Raw genomic sequence first — 19,482 nt, 5'->3', positions numbered from 1 at the left:
GTCAGGCATCATAGGAGCTAAGATTAAGGTTCAAGGTTCATTATTTGCCATATGTGCATAAATCAGCAGTCAAGGCACATTGGAATTCTTTTGCTCTCTCAGTCATACTAAGCATGCTTGAAAAAAATAGGCAAAAATAAATTCAATTCAATTCAATTTTATTTATATAGCGCCAAATCACAACATAAGTCGCCTCAAGGCGCTTCATAGATACAGAGAAAAACCCAACAATCATATGACCCCCTATGAGCAAGCACTTTGGCAACAGTGGGAAGGAAAAACTCCCTTTTAACAGGAAGAAACCTCCGGCAGAACCAGGCTCAGGGAGGGGTGGCCATCTGCTGCGACCGGTTGGGGTGAGAGAAGGAAGACAGGATAAAAGACATGCTGTGGAAGAGAGACAGAGATTAATAACAGGTATGATTCAATGCAGAGAGGTCTGTTAACACATAGTGAGTCAGAAAGGTGACTGGAAAGGAAAAACTCAATGCATCATGGGAATCCCCCGGCAGCCTATGTCTATTGCAGCATAACTAAGGGAGGATTCAGGGTCACCTGGTCCAGCCCTAACTATATGCTTTAGCAAAAAGGAAAGTTTTAAGCCTAATCTTAAAAGTAGAGATAGTGTCTGTCTCCCGAATCCAAACTGGAAGCTGGTTCCACAGAAGAGGGGCCTGAAAGCTGAAGGCTCTCCCTCCCATTCTACTTTTAAATACTCTAGGAACAACAAGTAGGCCTGCAGAGCGAGAGCGAAGTGCTCTAATAGGGTGATATGGTACTACAAGGTCATTAAGATAAGATGGGGCCTGATTATTTAAGACCTTGTATGTGAGGAGCAGGATTTTGAATTCAATTCTGGATTTAACAGGAAGCCAATGAAGGGAAGCCAAAACAGGAGAAATATGCTCTCTCTTTCTAGTCCCTGTCAGTAATCTTGTTGCAGCATTTTGGATTAGCTGAAGGCTTTTCAGTGAGTTTTTTGGACATCCTGATAATAATGAATTACAGTAGTCCAGCCTGGAAGTAATAAATAAATGAAATAGTTTTTCAGCGTCACTATGAGACAGGATATTTCTAATTTTAGAGATGTTGCGCAAATGGAAGAACGCAGTCTTATATATTTGTTTAATATGTGCATTGAAGGACATAAACAAGACAACACAAAACTAATATAAATTGTAAATTATAAAGTATACCCCCTTTACAAGAGGGCTGTACCCTGACTCATGCCCACCTTGATAAACCGTAGGATGGTGGTCTCATCAGCGTATTTAATGACAAAGATGTTATCCTGGGTGGAGACACAGTCATTCATATACAGGGTGGAGAGTTTGGGGCTGAGGCAACAGCCCGCCGAGGACCCTGTGCTGACTGTAAGCGCAGCAGATGCTCGTCCTCCCATTCTCACCACCTGTGGTCCATCTGTCAGGAAATCCAGAATCCAGTTGGGAGTTGGGACGCCAAGGTATGTCAGCTTCTTGGTCAGCTTGCCCGGACGCATGGTATTGAAAGCAGAACTGGAGTACAATAAAAGCATCCTGCTCTACATTCTGCTACTCTTCAGATGTTGCAGAGTGTGGTGTAAGGCTATTGCTATTGTGTCATCCACTGATCGATTGGGACAGCAAGAAAACTGGAGCGGATGGACAGTGTCCGGGACCATGTGGTTGATATGTGTGAGAACCAGTTTTTCTAGGCACTTTATGGCAACTGGTGTGAGTGCCACTGGCCTGAAGTCATTTAGGGTGGATATGTCCAGTCTTTTGGGGGCTGGTATGACTGTGGAGGATTTGAAAATGCATGGGACTAAAGCCTGGGATAATGACAGGTTGAAGACATCAGCAAACTTCTTCTTCTCTTAACTAACTGAAGCCTTTCATTGAACTACCAAAAAACACTAATTGGTACTCTCTTTCTAACCAGACACGTGGCAGCACTTGTGCTATAATTTTGTTTGTATTTAACAAAATAAAAATGTAGAGATAAGTGTACACATTAGTTTTTGACTGCTAGTGAAATTTGTTTTCTTTACAAATAACTTTCACTGAACTAACACACCCAAACTCTCAACATGTTTGTACTCTCTGCTCATAATGTCTTCATATTAAATAAGTTTCTGCTTTTTAAAGAGCTTACTTGAACATTGCACTCAACAAAAAACATATACTTCCTAACAAAAAAAGGAACTTCAAGGGCCAAACTGCAAAATTGAATTTCTTCTTGTCAACATACTGGCTGCAAGCATCCCATGGGCTGCAAATTTGAGACCCCTGTTCCAGATGAATAGGCGTAGGACTCAATACATGGGCCCAGAAAGGAATTGAGAGAAAAAACAGAGAAAAAACACCATGCTGCCGGAACATTGGTCAGTCTGGCCTCAAAAGTGACTACTCTGCACAAGAGTAGTTAGAATTACAATTACAAGAAAGCCTATGACACAATGAGTCACAAATGGACATGAACAATCAAAGGGACCCTGAGAACAACACTAGAGGCCGTCTAGTGCAAAAGTACAATTGCAGGATTTACCAAGACCTGAACCCTCTCAGCCATATCATTCTTAAGACTGGCTCCAGATACAGACAACAGAATGGAGCAAACGTTAACCACCTCCTCTACATGGATGACCTCAAGCTGTATGCCAGCCACGAATGAGACATCAATTCCCGAGTAAGATCAACAGCATCATCATCGGAATGCCATTCGGACTGGTTAAGTGCAGTCAGATGGTAAATAAAGAGAAGGAACATAGTGAGAAGCAAAAGGACTATTATTAGAAAGCAAGATTGAATATATTGAGGACAGTACTTTAGAATCCCCCAGCAAACTGGAGCCATAGAGACCCGTGGGAAACTATGAAATACCTGCAGTAAGGCCAGTTCTGACAAGTCAGCTGAATGGAAAGAACAAGATTTGCGTCCAGCAGACTGTAGGGATGACAAAGATCTATGTTCAGAAAAGTGTAGTGTAGTCTAGGAACAGCAAAGACGCTGCGCAAGACTCAAACTCCAAGGCATCTGGTAGAGGGACTAAGCTTGAAGAATAAAGACAATAGCAGGGCAAGTGGGGACATGCATATGCACACACAGCTCATTACGTCATTCAAGAGATCATTATCTAGACACTGATTACTTTTGAAAACTGACTACATATCCACTGTATTTTATTGGCTATGGAATAATGGATAATTATATATTTGGCTGCTTAAAGTGCTTACATCATAACCACACATGAAAACTGCTATCTGATGATTATAATTTGAAGACGTGTCAGCATTTCCTCTTATTGCATGGAAACAAATAACTGAGGACATTCAAACCTACAATTTTAAATGACTGCAGCAGTACCTGCAAACAGTTTTCAGATGTGACGAAAACACACATACACACAGATTTGTAAAAAAAAAAGAAGAAAAAAAAAGACTCATTTTATTCCAACAATACATTTTTATAATAACAACAGATGTCAGTGAATTTAAAACACCGGGTTACATCAATCAAACCTCCATCTTTAATCAAAGCCTTGGTAAGTATAAAAGCAAAAGCAGGACCAAGCGTTCTCTTCCGAAATTAAAAAACAAACAAAAAAACCAAACAAAAACAGTTTCTCATTTCTTCGGCACATTAGACTGACTGCAGCCTACTTATTGTCTGCACTGCGCTGTTCAGACATGTTAACATGTCACGTAACATGGCAGTGTGATCAAACTCAACACTAACTGTGCTGCCTTTGAGTATTTTGTGTAAATATTCCACTGGATCGTATCAACACTGGTCATGAGCATTTGAAGACTGGGTATAACAAAGATGTTCAGGGATGAAAGGGGGAGGTAGGGATGTTCATAGGAAACAGTCTTTAAAGAGGAGAGCCTCCAGTTTGCTGTTGGAACACGTCGATTGTATCTTCATCCTCCATTTCTAGCTGCAAAAGAAAAAGACAAGAAAACTTTTTAAATATTAGAAGGAAGTACAAATGCTTTAAAAGGTGGCCGAAGCCACCGTGATGCAACCCACTGGTATGTTAAAAGACTTGACAAACAAGTTATTACTCAGTGAGCTGCGGTATGAACCACAGATCTTACTTCTTTCTGAATGGACTCGATGTTTGTTTCCCAAGCCCAAAAACTCATCAAGAAAGTGTTCAACGAGGTCAGAGGGAGGAAGCCAGGGGCCATTTTCCCACAATCAAAAGTTTTTCAACAAAAGGATTGCTCGCCCTCTAGTGGCCATTAAAATATAAGACACATCCATGTTGACTACACTTTTTTAAGACTTGAGGACTGTACTATGAAGCAGGATTTGTACCCATCTCACTAACTTCAGGGTTATTTATTGATATATTCTGAAAGCTGTTCACTTCTTGCTGTTCTGGAGAAGGTTATACTCAAGATAAGAGATAAACAGGTAGAAAACTGCCTACTAAGCACTCACTTTTCTGGAAAAGTATCATCACCATTTCTGGAAGATCTCCTCAGATCTCCTCCTAAGAAGGTCCAAAAATATTTAATAGCATCTAAAGTTTTTGTCTTTCCCACCTGCTCTTGGGAAGCAGCTTAATTTCTGCTTTTTTCCCCCCACTTGTCAACCGCAAGTTCAGAAGATTATCCTATAAGCATTAATATTCTCCTAAAACATAAGCATATCTAAACATTAACTCAATGAAATAAAAATTGTAATCCATCATCTCGTCCCGTGTTTTAATAACAGACCTGTAATACTTGTGTGTAAACCTACACAGCAGTTACTATTGTGTGCTTAACCTCTTCAATTTTTTTTAAAATATCATAGCTTTTAATTTTTGTTGTGTGTGTGCTGTCACTACAAAGTCCATATGCATGATTGGTCATATGTTGTTAATGTCACCCCTTTTATGTGAAGGTGCTTGTAGACAGGCTGTTATGAGAATATAACAATACTTAATGTATCAGTATATTCATGTATCATACCTGATTTATCACCCAGTGTTTTGACTGTTTTCCACTAAACATCATAGTAAAAACATTATGTTCTGCACTGACATGAAGGGAGTACTGCAAACGCAACAAGGAGTTAGATCTGTTCATCACAGCTCTTATGCAAACTCTATGCTTTTTCTGTATACGACACTAACTAAGTATTATAAACTCTTTCTTGGTCTAGTTGTAGTACAGTTGTAATGCAGAATTACTGCGTCTTTGAGTTTATGAAAGTAAATGGTATATGCTGATAACATATCAGCTGAAATGCAATCTCGGGACTGCAAAAACAAATAAAAAAATCAAACCAAACCAAACCAAAAAAGGGTCGTGTTGGCCTGGCCTGGAATCCCCCAAACAGCTGATTGGTTTGTGAGTACTGCAGCATAATGCAGTGAGTTTACATGTAGTAACTAATATGAAATGTAAGATCCGGAGTAGCAAGAATGTGAGGACCAAGGGTTATTCAGCCGTAGTTCACAATAACAAAAATTGATTCCAAAAGTGCACAAAAACAAGAGCGTGTACACATACCTGAGAAGGTGTGTCTGTTTCATTGATGGGCTGACCGTCAAATCGAAATCGTATTTGCCTCATTGACAGCCCCTGAGTGGAAAAACAAATGTTTACTTTTAAACATCACAAGGCATTTTTGTGACCGCAGGTTTAAAACACTGGCTGTGAAGTGCAATACCTCCAGTTTCAGGAGAACCTTTGTTGTTCCCCATCTCTCACTACTGACCGCTAAACTAAAAAACCTCCTCAAAATTAGATGTAAATAAAGAGGGTGGGATAACAGGAAATTATGTGGTTAAACTTGCTCCAAGACAATAAGAACAGTAACACGCTGACCAAAATTAAATAATACAATATATTACAAAGTTACATATATGAGAAATAGCTCTAACATATACAAATAACACAATTTATAAAGATCTAGAATTTTACAAAGATTAAATATATATGATTGACATTTTACTCTAATCTGCAATCCTTTATTTTCAGTACAGAGGACGTGCAAGAAGGGGTAACTATCACACTGTGTACTGCGCATTAGATGGGGAAGGACTGATGTTGCACACCTATTATGTATAAAGTAGACCTTAGGTGTTTTTTAAGACTCTTAACTTTCAGATAAATTTAAGGTTGTCTGGAATGGGCCAAACCTTTCCTCCGGGTACCATGTGAGTAATGACAAAATTAAAACAAAGATGTGCTTCTATAGGGCCAAAACAAAGTCAAGATGGTGGGGGAGGGGGGCAATACATACAAACAATTGGTCTTCACACAGTTAAAGCAAAGAGCCTTGTTACCATAGCTAACAGAAGTTGATGCGTCATCTGATATTTTTGACCATCTGATATACTTAAACATAATATAAGCATAAATAAATTAAGCCAATTAATAAAAATACTGGTTCAAAACATATGCCTTAGTTTTGAATATTTGCCCTAATGGATGTCAAAATATAGTTTTTTTTCCCCCCCCTCCATTTCTGATTTGGCAAGAACCATGTATTTTTAAAATGTCAATTTCTTGGTCTCTGGAATAGGGATGACCAATTTTAGAAGACCAGCAATACATTTAACCTCCTAAGACCCAAACTCTTTCATGGCATGCATTTTAAAATTTTCTTTGCTATTTGGGTTGATTGGGACCTGATGAATGTAAAAACAAAGAATTACCAGATTTTTTTTACCTAATTTTTTCTTTCTGAGACAAATGAGATCCACATATGAGGCATTGGTTTTAAATTTTGATAGAACAGTGGCAGTATAATGTCCTCATAAGTGGATATCAGGCCCTTGTAGAGAAAAATTAAGTATTTTCGTCTAGACATCCCAAAATGTGATGTCCACATATGTAGACACCAGGTCCTAGGAGGTTAAAGATACTTATAAGAAACAGTTAAAATTGTGTCCCAGTCTCACCTGCCGTTCACAATAAGCTTTCATCAGTTTGCTGAGAGGAGTGTGCCTTTTGATCTTAAACTGCACCACTGAGCCATCCTGTCCTGCCACCTTCAGGTTGATGTGCTCGTTGTTCTCAGTCTTTACTCCCTCCTAAAGACAAAAAACAAGTTCATAGAAAGTCAGATTATTTAGAAAAAAGGGGGAGGTGTGACTATTTACAAGAAACTGCGCCCGCCATTTCAAATTCCGAGTCATAGGTGTCTTGCATATCTCAGCGATACCTCATTGTCTTCAAACAAAAGTTAATTTCACAATACGTGTGTGGATTTACGTTTTTTTGCTTGTTTTTTAATCCTCCGCGACACCAGCCTGCCTGATGTGCGTAGAGCGGGAGACTAGCGTGGGTACCGAGAGCAATGAGGACTGGATTTACAACTTCAACGTTAGCATTAGCTATAGGCAACTCAAGCAACAATGGCCTTCAATACAACAAGATGCACAGCGGCCTAGCAAGGATTCAAATTATACTACTTGTGCTATTAACAAAACCCTTATCTCTTTACCCAGGCGTATGGCTAGCGATTGAGTACAACGGTACCCTTTTTTAAACTTAAGATTCGTTTACACATTACGGCTTTTGTTGTTTTGTACCGTTTATGTTGTTCTGTTCTGTCTCAGCGTTAACTCGCTTTTCTTGAACTGGTGCTTAATCTAGTCGGATATCGGATAACTACATTTTCCATTACATGTGCATTACTCATAACGATGGCAAAAATTTAGAGGTGCCGATTAAAAATTATTTTACAGAAAATAGATTTTTTTGAAAATACACCAAATGGATCGAGTCGGTTAGCCACGTTAGCTTATTATGCTAACTTCACCCGTTAGCTTCCTAGCAAATACCGTAAAGTTAGCGCATGTTTGAAGCGGTCTTTGGTGTTATACGATTCGAAATAATTGTACGAACTCCTTTCCATCAGTTTACCGTGTACATTCAACTTTGTATGGGCTCTGATTCATTTAAAGTCCAATCCTCACCTTGGCCTTTCCATCTGCCATGGCTGCTGCTGAGGACTGTCTGCCTGCGTCTCGCCTGTTCTGCTGCGGCTGCGCAGTGTAGCGCGCCACTTTGCGTCGGCCGCAATACAGTGAGCGAAGAGCCCGCGTTTCATTTAACAGCAATATAGTTCATGGCTCCAGTATCGTCAAGTTAATAAAAATGAGTAAGCGACGTTTAGATGCATATAATCTGGGGATACAGGAACTGTATCTCTAGTTCGTACTCACCATCTGGCATTGGAAAATAAATAAATACACCACATGGACTATGTTTGGTTATATTAATGCACTTCACATACAGCAAACAACAGGATAAAGAGCAAAAAAAAGAATTTTAAGGAGTATATTACTATGATTTTATTAGGCCCTGGGATAGGTTAATGATTGGCAGAAACATTGATTTTCCAGCATTTTATTTTTTCTACAGTGTATAATCTAGGTTCTATTAAAAAAGTAACTTCCCACCAATAAAATATTATATATTATTACTTTTTCCACTTTAAATGACAGAGTCTTTTAAAACTACTTCAGCTTGAAACATGTTAAGTTGAACTGATTAATTTTTGTTACCTGCAAACACCATCTGAAATGAGCATCCCTAAATAGGCTGTAGTTCCTCTGTGTCCATATACACCACTGAGTGTTTCCCATGGCCACAACTTACAATCAGCAGCAGTGCATAGCTGGTGGCATGGTGTGCAGGTCCCAGGTTCAAACTCAGACTGTTGCAGTCTTTGTGGGAGGCAAACATTTGAAGAATATCAAAATATGGAGATGGACAAAATGCAATACAATACATTTACTGTTATTGAATTAGAAAGCCACACCCTGCATTATAAACTAAGACAAAAGACTTAAAGGTGGACCTCTCTCTCACACATACGATTATCCAACAACATTTATTTCAGTAGCAAAGCAGCCTTGCAGAAAAAAAGAAAAGGCAAAATTTTGCTGCTTGCTTTGAATGGGAAAAAGCAGTACCACCTGGTGGGCAACTATAAAAATAAAAAACTGAAGGAGAGTACTCCAAAATAAAACCTTAACATAACGGAATGAATTAGTCAATGTCAAAAATAAATGTAGGATCAAAAAAATTGTATTTCAATGACTTTCAATGGGGCAAAATGTGGCAGTTTTGCATACCTTAGACATTTTTCAAGCTAATTTAAGGACCTGAGATAACAATTCTAAAATTGAAAAACATTCAGTTGCATTTACACTGATTTTGAACACTGAAAAAAACAACAAAAAAAACCAAAAAAAAAAAAACCAGTCATGTTAAAAGGTGTAACATAAATAAAATCCATCCCAGTCTTTATTTATCCATGCACAGAAGTAGTTGTTCAAAAATGCAATGACAAGGTAATTTAACAATATGACAAATAAATAAACTTATAAGAAATATGTAGAGAACCTCCAGCACACATAACTCCAAGAAGATAGAGATAAAGAGGTCACAATTCTGTATGAACATGTAAAGTTACCCAGTGGTTATGCCTTGACCTATGGCCGCCGTTTCTTCTAACAGGAATTAAATTTCCTTGTTAAGCCCATCTCTAGTTTGCTAAATAATGTAACGTTTATAACAAATCTGTATGACTATTTGGTAACATTAAAGACTCTGAAAAGCACACTAACTTTGAGTATTGTATTAATAGATTAACACAATACTCAAAGTATCTATTAATAAGGGGTATGCAGAATACAGCTGACAACTGCATCACCATACATTACGTTAGGAGTTGTGATAGCTTCCTCACTAACCAAAATAAATACATTCATGACAATAAATACTGAAATACTAAAAAAAACATAAGTGGTGAGTATAAGAGGCTGAGCTGTGATTTCCTGTAAAACCCAGAAGAAGAAAAGTATTCAGTTGTAGTTTTGAGCCAGACTGGAAGTGACCAATTTCCAATCAGCCAATATTGGAGTGATTTTTCAGAAATAGAGGGGCTCTTGTTCGCTTCAGCCTGTCTCAACTGTAAAAATCTTACATAGTCATCAAGAAATCATGTGAAACTCTGATTGCGATCACCTGCTCATACAACCACAGTTTCATAATCATTTCAACCTCTATGCAAGACTGCTGTTTTCAAAAGTGCAACTATTCTCCAATAAAACAGAGACACAAATAGGAACATTAAAATTATATCAAAAGGGTACTAAAAAAAAATTGAAAGCACGACAATATTTAAAATTCACCAAACAACCACCATTAGCATTCAGACAGTTCATTTTGTTAGTAACTGCATCACACTGACTACCTCTGGTATCGTAATAAAATTACTGTATTTGTGCTACATCAGCAGACCATCTTCAACTCTCTGAAATCCAACAACATTTATCAAATATTGAAACTCTGCCTGAAAGCTTTAATATTTTGCCTTCTTTTGACCATAGCAGAACACTGAAAGCCAAATCGTTCAAGTAGTCTTATAGCGATCAGCCTACAGAGCTATAGAGCTCCCCATTTATCAACAGGTGGAAAATCATTCACCTCCCCCACTTCTGTGAATGGCTGGTCTCCCAGCGTGAATCCCAATTTATATCTCATCCGGACCTTTTCCTGCAAGACATAAAAGCAGAACATTTCAGTTAAGGATCACACTGAGCCATTAACCATTATTTTCTCATATTGATTGACAAGGAAGACAGTAAAAGATGTTTCACTGTGCTTTATTGAATGAACAGCTCAACTGAGTAAGCGCTCTGTCAATAAATAAATGCTTAAATGCATGGACACCAGAAAAGCTCAAGGCTGAGCTTTACCTTGAGAGGATTGGCAAGCAGCATGATCTGAGTGATGGCAGCAGGGGGAAGTATTGGGTTAAAAGAGGCCAGCTCTGTCCCTGAGGGTGGCTGCAGTTTTACTTTCATCGTCTGGAGAATTGGCAGAAGAGACATCCACATACATCAAACACAAGCTGCATCCCACCCAAATTCAATTTTTACTGAAATCTAATCTCATGATGGAGGAACAGTGTTACGTATGCACGTCATGTTTTACCCTGGGCACAGCAGCCTGCAGAACAATGTTCTTCACCGGCTGAGTGGCTGTGTTAAGCATGGACGCCACCATCACCAGCACATCCGGCCTGCCTGGTGGAAAGTCGGTGGCGAAATGCAGCAGAACGCGAACACCATTTTTATCATAAGCTGTCACTGGGCACACTTTACCTAAAAGTGTAGGTAGCGCAAAGAAAAAGAATAAACTGAGATTACTTCATAAACTGATAAGCCAGTACACACGACCCTCAACACAGTCATTTGAGTCAGCTAGAAGAGATTTCTGCTTTCATGCACATCGTTCCTTTCGTGCATGCTGCGATGCTTAATTTCTGACCACAGTGAGAACATAAAACTAACAGTATTAGTACGTTTTTCACTGTCAATTTGTTATTCACTTTTTCACTGTCACCAGTAATGACCATATGTTCATTTTCTCCCATCTAACAATTATGTTTTGACAAAAAAACACCTGGAGGTCAGTGAACCATCTGCAGTACGCAGGCACGAATGCGTTCCCAAAATCTCTCAGGTGATTATTCTCTCTACAGGATTTTCTATCGAAGTAGATAGATGGTCAAATAGCAGCCAACATTTCAAATTACTGGTTGGCAAAACAAAAATGTCCTAATAAAAACAAAATACATCTTCACATTTTGAGAACATAAAGCTTTTTTTGAACAGCTTTTACACTGGTCCTTTTCAGTGAAAATCTACTTCAGAAATATATATTTCCAATAGGTTTTAAGCACTTAAAATAGTGTTAAGTGCTTAATAGAGTAAACACCATTTTTCCATCACTGAAAACCTTCAGAAAGACATCAGATGATCTGGTTTGACCTCAAATTAATCTTGTCAAGGACCCTGAGCAAACACTCCAATGGGCTACAAAAACCTTCACTTAGAGATAAACATATAGTCAGTAAAGACCACTTAGTGAACTCACTTGGCTTAATGGTATCAAGAGGGACAAATACATTGGCCAGGGACACCTCTTGTCCTCTACCTGGACTTGACTGGCTCAGGGGTAGAACAGGGGACAGAGAGCGCAACAGAGGGCTGTCATCTGCCTGACTCTTGATAGACAGAGGAGCAGACCATGCATGTATTCCTTCTGATATAATTTGGGTGGATGTGGCTTCAAGACTGAAAGACAAAGAGCAAAGAAAATGTTTGGAAAAAACCCACATTTTTTGTGATTTTGCCTCTGTACACCACCACAGTGGCTTTTAACATTCCACAATCAAAATGTGATGTAAGTGCAGACTGATAAATTGGATTTGGTGAGTTTAACAAAAGTACTACAACTTATACAACGCCCCCTATTTTCAGAGACTCAACTGTAATTGGACAAGTGACTAACAAGTAGTTTCTTGGCCAGATTAAGTCTGTCTCCTCATTTTTTCAATGCAAATTAAACACAAAAGATCTGAAGCGCCGAGCTTGTTGCTATTGACTGGTAATCTCAATCTGAGTCCCAAAGAGAGTTTCTTTCTCTTTCTCTCTCTCTCCTATCCCTCAGTCATGTCTGTAAATACCATAAATAAATACCATCTTTAAAATTGATTAAGAGACACAGTCTTAATGGAATGAAGAGTTTGCACCATATACTGGGTTTCTTTATAAAAAAAAAATAAATAAAAAATAAATATGTGTGAAAGTGTACAGATGGAGTGACCCAGTCTACAGAATTTTACACAACAGCACATGTATTACTCACCTATTATTGTTGCCCAGATCCAGCAAAGTGAGATCTTGCAGGATCTGACCTGGAGAAAGCGATGGAGAGTGGAAGCCCAAAGTCGAAGTTGAAATTAGTTGAGGGGTGATATCAGCGGCTGAGGGAGCAGATGAGGTCAAGCTGAATGACTGAGGAGGAGCAGCTGGAGCCACGGTGGTCAATATAGAACTGAAGGGTTGTGGGGATATGACTGATGTTGTTGAAAGGGATGTTGTTGAAATGGGTGTTGTTGAAAGGGATGTTGTAGAAGCCAGAGGTGTAGAAAAGACAGGGCCAGTGAAGTTTAAGGAAGAAGCTGGTGTATAAGTCTTGGAAGGATTAGCTGGGGCTCCTGTTGTAGAGAGGGCATCCAGAAAGAGAGAAGGCGTAGAAAACACAGGAACTGTGGGTAAAGTGTCAAAAAGATCCAAATCTTGACTGGAATCCTGGAAATCAAGGGAATAAAAACACTTCTAACCAACAAGACAATACTTCAAATGACTTTAAATTAATTCACTTAAATACCTGTGTAGATGGCAACGGATTGCTTGGGTTTCCATGTGTTGATTTATTAAGCTCAGTAATAGGTTCATTGAGGCCTGTAAATAAAAACAATTGTGACAGAATTTGCATCAAAATCTATAAATTCTGATACAATTGTTAAACGGGACCCATTATTTTGATATTTAACTCCAAATTTTCATTGTTGGACCACAGTAGCGCTGCATAACATACAGTTTAGCTTTGTTAAATTTGTACAGGCTCACGGTACAGGCCAAAGTTCATACACTACCTGAAACAAAATAGTTTCCAACTCACTTATCAACCAACTTCCATGAGTGTTTAGAGCAGTCTGATGCCTGAGTTTTTGGCTCATGTATCAGCACTGTGAAAATACAACTATAGAAGAAGGTACTTTTGGCTGCTCCTTTGTTTCCTAAGGGGTCACACGCTTGTGTTGGATTTGATGCAACCTTCCCATTTATCCAGGCTTGGGACCTGCACTAGAAGTACACTAGCTTGGGACCCTAGTCTCAAATCATGAGTCTTAAGATAAATGTGTTAACCACTATATTATGGATGCACTATAGCAACAATACACAGTAACACAAAAAAAGAAAGAAAAGCGTAATAGGTCCTTTTAACATTCAGTTCCAAAATTAAAAAATAAATCAGTGTGATTAATCCACATCATGCTGAATGTTACCTAAAGACAGCAGCTCTTCATCCAGCAGTGACAGTGCTGTGGAGGGTACGTTAACACTCTGGGACGGTGGGTCAGTGGCAGCTGATCCACACAACAGGTCAGCAGGAAATGACTGCGAAGATGCTGGAGGTTGCTGCTCAGATGCAGAGGAGCTCTGGATGTCCAGACCCACCAGATCAATCAAAATCTCTGATTGATTTGTGCTTCCAGTGCCTATCAGATACAGTATGTAAATGCACTCAAAGCAGTAGTACTGTCAGTCTTCACCAATAAAACTTCCCCTAAAAATAATACTGAGACCAAACCTTGCTTGTAAACGGTACACGCCATTCCAATACGCACAAAGGCCATTCACTTAAAAGTGTTATTCCTTTCTCAGGTTAGACAGGATATCCACTCTTAAGATTATCCTTATGTGTTCTTACACATTATAATATATTTTAAAAAACATGGTAGTCGGGATTCTCAGCAAAGTCCTGCTTCAAACGCAATAAGCTTTCAGTGTGGCTACGCTAGTGCTGACTGTGCATTAATCGGTTTTGACAGGCACAACACTAAAGTCAATACCACATACACCCCACTGAGAACATGTCACAAACAACCATGCCAAATGGTAGAATAGTTAGGAACTGTTCTCTCTGATTAGAATGACCTACACTTCAAATTTACCTGCACTGACTGACGTTTGTGTTTGGCGTCCTCCAGTCTCTCCATTCATGGTTTGTCCTTCCACAATCTTCTTATATAAATTAATAACCTGAGAGAGGTCATCATTGGCCTGCAAGATGTCTCCTAACATGTGAATTTCAAAATAAATTAGACCAGGGTGAGATTTAATATAACCTTGAGAAGACAAGTGAAGACACTGACAATTTACAAACTGTGAGCAGAATGATTCTGAGTCACCTGGGTCTGATGGGTGAATCACACCCAAGCAAACTGAGAAAGACATTTCAGCAGAATAAACAAATCAAATATTTTATTACCCAAACTACTGTCATTATCCTCGGTCTCAGTAGCAAGCTGAACTACCGTTTGCCTGAGTTTGTCACAATCACCATACAGCTCCTGGAAAACAATGAAAAAGAAATCATTATTTAAAAAGGGACTAAACTACAAAAATAATAACAATAATAATAAAAATAAATAAAATAAGTTTAGAATTTCAAACTAATTCAGAAATTATTCATAGGGGATTATAAATTAAAAAGCCCAGAATTACCTCAAACTGCTTAAGGGTTGTATGGGAAACATTTGGAATTTTCTATTAGTATTTCCAGAAAGGTCAACTAATAATAGACAGATCAATCAATTTGAATTTTAATCTTTTCAAAAAGGTCATTTGAATCTTAGCCAGTAAATAACGAACCCTAATAAGCTCCCTGTCTGCGTCTGTGGAGTCTTCTGGGTTGAAATGTGCAAGCATCTCATTAAGTAGTTTGACGCTGTTGTTCACCGCCTCCAGTGTGCTTTTTTGCTTTGTTGCTTTCTGTGTTCTCACCTCATCCTGAAAAAGAAAAACTACATTTGTTAGTATTTGTTGATCAGACTCTTTATTCCTGATGTAAGGAGGTAAAATGTCTCCAAAAGAGAGCAGCCAGAGGTCCGACTTCATTCATACTCAAATATTACAACAAAAACATTTCATCTGACATTGACACACCTCCTTGACCATGTTCTTGATGAGCCTGTTAGCCTCTTGCAGATCTTCTGGCTTTTTGCTCTTCAGCAGTTCTGATAATCTCTGCAGAGAGATAGGAGAACTATTAGATCAACTGCTGTGAACCCAAAGTAAACACCCACACACCTACCTGTAAACCCAATATATTTGTAGCAACCAATGAGCTAGTTAAGCAGCATCATAAATGTACAAAGTTGGTCTTTATTTCTGTGAAATGCCACAATGAAAATCATGATGCAAGAGTGAGAAAGGATTTCGAAAACCCCCCAAAGAGACAGCCATGAGAGAATCTCTTCGTTTGATCTTTTGGAGTGTTTCGATTTTAAGTATGTAGTGAGAAAATCCAATAATCAAAGTTTCCTATTCAAGCATGAAAACGGCATAGAGGTACTGGCAAGAACAGACTGAAAAGCCATCAGCTGGAATCTGTTAGCTGAGCTGCTGAGGACAAACGGCCAGTATTTCAGGGCTTCAGTTGGGATATCGGCCAAAGCTTGTGAAGTTAATGTCATCAGATAGTAAGTGAAGCATAACAGGCCTTGGGAAAAGAAGCTAGCTCACAGCTGTCACAAAGCAAAGATTATTCAAAATCTGTTCTGAAAGCATTAGACTTTTTTCACTGAACTTTATCCATATCTCTGAAGTGTTTTTAAACGGTTTCTCTGACTGCCCAAGGCTACTCTAACTGTGTTCTGCCTGTAGCTTTGTATTTAAGTGCATATATCAGAATGGTTCTCATGTAACTCTGGCAATTTATGGCCACAGATAATCTCAACTCACGGTTATGCCATACATATTTAATAGTGTTAATTACTGCATTATTCAACGACTCATTTCTTTGACCATTGATCTTCACATCGCACTTTTATTTTGACTAGAAGCTGGAATCAGGAAGTTCTAATTGACAACCAGTGCTTAATTGCCCAATCAATTGGAATCATTAGCCTGTGAGCTTAATCATTTTACCAGTGCTTGCTGTTTTTGCTGTTAATTGCAAAAGAAATGTTAAGTTCAGAACTGCTGCATTTTTGCACACCTGAGTCGCATACAGGTCTTTCTCAGTATAGTTTCTGCAGTGTGGCCATAATATGAAGACCGAGTGGTACTGAAAACCTGCGTAGGCATACTTATTTTCAGCACAGAAAGAAAAGAATATGAATCAATAGGTCAACTGAACTACAAACAAGACCTATAACAACATTAGGATCAGCACAATCTTGTCATTCTTCATCCCTACGCCACACCTTTAACATTTCGGGGGTGCATAATGCATAGTTGAGATGCTACTGCGTTGACAAAATGCACCAACATAAATCCAGACATATAAACATCTCTCAGTGTGCAACAAAAGGTGTTTGCAGGGCCACATTTTTTCCATGATGACTCATATAGCCACTGACTCCTAAGCTACCAAATGAGCTCCATCCTGAAATGCACTATTGTACTATTATCTTCTGAGGTATAAGTGATATACCATCTTAAATAATGCCGAATAACCTATAATTAAAAACCTACATCCGTAACAGAGACGGGAGAAGTGAAAACAAGAATTAATTGCAGTTAATGAGAAGCGGCATTCACACAATATCCTAAAATAGTTTCTCTTACTTTGCTCTTCTTCTCATCCTCAAACACAGGATTCTTGGGTCGTGGAGAAGGTGATGGTATTAATGTGGCATCAAGAGGAATTTCTGGGTCAGCTAAAACAATACCTAAAAATAAAAACAGGTAGCTTTGAACTTTGGTAAAGACAGCTTCAGGACTTCATAGCACAATGCACGCTGTGATTTTTGGATTTTACTGTGATCACTTCATAATGTTTAAATTTCACTCAGTATATTTAATCATTTTTGAAGCTGTGTATGTCTCACCCTGTAATTTCAGCATCTGATATGCTTCAGCAATCTTTGTTTCATCTGGCAGAGACACTGTCCAACTATACAGCATCTCTATCACTTTTTTCTTCACTTGTTCTGACACTTTATCTCCCAGGTACTAAAAAAAGATGTAGACGAACTGCTTAATAAAGGAAAACAACAACTCAAAGTATGATGCTGTCTGCAAATGTAAAACATTTGGTACTTACTTTGGGTGAAACCACCTTAATTAATTCATTCAAAAACTTAAATTTCCCAACTTCGTTGTGAAACCTTCGCCCACAATTCTTCATACAAGCTTCAAGAACCTGCAAAAACAAAAACAAGCTCAAAAAATATTCTTTAAAAAAACCAAAAAAAAACCCCAAACAAGTATCTTTACTAATATCAGAATGAAAAACACAGTGAAATAAATCCACCACACACCGTTAATGCTTGCATTGCTTCCCATTCCTGTGGTGATTGAATCTTGTATGCCAACAGTCTGACAGATATCTGTGGACTGAAAATATGCCAGAAAGGCAATTCAAACAATGCAATGCAAACTCAATAATGTAAGAAATACAAAGGCTTGTGTGTTTACCACAAGGAGGGGACACACGATTTGATTATGAGTGCAGGGAGAGGCTGGGCTTATTAAATGTACGTGGCCGTACCCTTCTAGCTCCTTATTGATTTGATCACAGAAACTCATAATATACTCCCAGTCTTCCTGCCGGTTTGAAGGGTTAGTGGCTTTGTCTGAAACAAAAAAATATAAAATCTCATGAACATACAACTCTGACAGCTTCTTTGGTTCACCTAAATCCAAGGACAGCCACTGAAGACTACAGATTTGTTTACTACCAAGAATCCAATCAGCCCTCCAGCATCGAGCTCCCTCCATTCCCAGACCACCTTACGAACAATTCAGGCAGTTGTTCAAAATATTCAGCTTAATGTGAATTCACTCTTACTAAACCGCAAGACACTTTACTGATCCTGTTTATGTTTGTCGTTTTCAGACTGTGTTAAACTTCGGTTAAAGCCTAAAGGTGTTTCAGGAAGCAAACGTATAAGTGCATTATGGAGACCCAGTTTAATACAAAACACTCATATCTTTCTAGGCATACCAACTATAACCACCGGAAACGAATAATAATAATAATTCAAAAAGGGTTAATATTTGTCGTGTATCAACCATCAGTTGACAGCAGCTGACCGTGCTAACCTCTTGTGACAACACAGATGAATTAGCATGGTAAATTCCAAGTGCAGTTGTGTCATACGAGTGCAACTAATATTTAGCACAACCAAGTTAACGTAGAGCATACGCGACTACTTCTGTCAGGAATAAATAGCGGGGGGAAAGAGTTTAAATATATACTTACTAAGCCAAGACTCCAATGACTCGCCATAGTCCGCCATATTTGTACAAACAACGCGTGACTTCTGCTGCCTTCACGTGCTTCCGGATAAATGGGACACTGCGCTCCCTGCTTCAAACTGTGTGTATTTGTAAAATCTACATTTCTACCCTACCATCATGTGATGATTTGAAAACATTTTTTTAGACAGTATAATATTTTAATCTCAGCTTTTTGTGTATTTGTGCGTTTATATGTCTTTTTTTTTCACAAAAAGCATGCAGCTGAGATCAGAAATTTATGAATGTCGTAACTTTGATTTTCAATTCATTCTTTTGAACTACGCTCCTTTTGCTGTACATTCACTGCAGTGGAGCGACTTTACATTATACACCGTGAATGCCTAAGAAAGAAAAAAAGAACTGGGTGCACAAGTGTGAATTTATTTAAAATTTTTCCTCTATGCAACTTTATACATACTTAGTGTGTGCATTTATACAGGCTTTCTTAAACATTTTAATACGTGGTGCCAGGGGCGATTTCAGCCCATTTTGGGCGATTTCAGCCCATCTTTGGGGGTGCTTTTTGAATCAAAGCACCCCCAAAGATTTCTTACTTAATTTTGACAATATCTGCTGTTTGTGTGACACACTACTAAAAATATAAAAAGCATACAGTACTTGGTTGAGACGAAACATTTTGACAACAAAAGTATA

At 38.5% G+C, this 19,482-nt stretch overlaps 2 protein-coding genes across 2 annotated transcripts; both read right to left on the bottom strand.

Annotated features, from left to right (window-relative positions):
- Positions 1 to 3,398: 3,398 nt before the first annotated feature.
- Positions 3,399 to 8,014, bottom strand: sumo2a (small ubiquitin like modifier 2a). Its single transcript, XM_082536818.1, has 4 exons — positions 7,906 to 8,014; positions 6,886 to 7,017; positions 5,489 to 5,560; positions 3,399 to 3,921 (listed from the first exon to the last, which is right to left on the bottom strand). The coding sequence occupies exons 1-4, from the start codon at positions 7,924 to 7,926 to the stop codon at positions 3,856 to 3,858; spliced, it is 291 nt and encodes a 96-aa protein (XP_082392944.1). The 5' UTR covers positions 7,927 to 8,014; the 3' UTR covers positions 3,399 to 3,855.
- Positions 8,015 to 8,274: 260 nt separating this feature from the next.
- On the bottom strand, positions 8,275 to 18,874 carry gga3a (golgi associated, gamma adaptin ear containing, ARF binding protein 3a). The gene is made up of 17 exons (XM_082536817.1): positions 18,791 to 18,874; positions 18,077 to 18,161; positions 17,847 to 17,922; positions 17,630 to 17,728; positions 17,415 to 17,538; positions 17,152 to 17,255; positions 15,526 to 15,606; positions 15,232 to 15,369; positions 14,849 to 14,930; positions 14,532 to 14,654; positions 13,863 to 14,075; positions 13,181 to 13,254; positions 12,656 to 13,101; positions 11,882 to 12,081; positions 10,937 to 11,106; positions 10,699 to 10,809; positions 8,275 to 10,495 (listed from the first exon to the last, which is right to left on the bottom strand). The coding sequence occupies exons 1-17, from the start codon at positions 18,825 to 18,827 to the stop codon at positions 10,385 to 10,387; spliced, it is 2,274 nt and encodes a 757-aa protein (XP_082392943.1). The 5' UTR covers positions 18,828 to 18,874; the 3' UTR covers positions 8,275 to 10,384.
- Between the last annotated feature and the right edge of the window lie 608 nt (positions 18,875 to 19,482).

Source organism: Aulonocara stuartgranti (assembly GCF_965226115.1).
Source record: "Aulonocara stuartgranti genome assembly, chromosome: 6".
In the NCBI taxonomy this organism is placed as follows: domain Eukaryota; kingdom Metazoa; phylum Chordata; class Actinopteri; order Cichliformes; family Cichlidae; genus Aulonocara; species Aulonocara stuartgranti.
The sequence above is the reverse complement of the archived record's forward strand: the minus strand, read 5'-3'. Positions and strand labels throughout refer to the sequence as shown.

Excerpts from the sequence above, each read along its gene's own strand:
- sumo2a (XM_082536818.1), bottom strand. The coding sequence starts at position 7,926 with ATGGCAGATGGAAAGGCCAAG. Across the intron at positions 7,018-7,905 it reads TGGCAGATGGAAAGGCCAAG|GAGGGAGTAAAGACTGAGAA; the intron begins GTGAGGATTGGA and ends TTTTGTCTTTAG. Across the intron at positions 3,922-5,488 it reads AAACAGACACACCTTCTCAG|CTAGAAATGGAGGATGAAGA; the intron begins GTATGTGTACAC and ends TTTCTTTTGCAG.
- gga3a (XM_082536817.1), bottom strand. The coding sequence starts at position 18,827 with ATGGCGGACTATGGCGAGTCATTGGAGTCTTGGCTTA. Across the intron at positions 14,076-14,531 it reads ACAAACGTCAGTCAGTGCAG|GCACTGGAAGCACAAATCAA; the intron begins GTAAATTTGAAG and ends TGTATCTGATAG. Across the intron at positions 13,102-13,180 it reads ATCCGTTGCCATCTACACAG|GATTCCAGTCAAGATTTGGA; the intron begins GTATTTAAGTGA and ends CTTGATTTCCAG.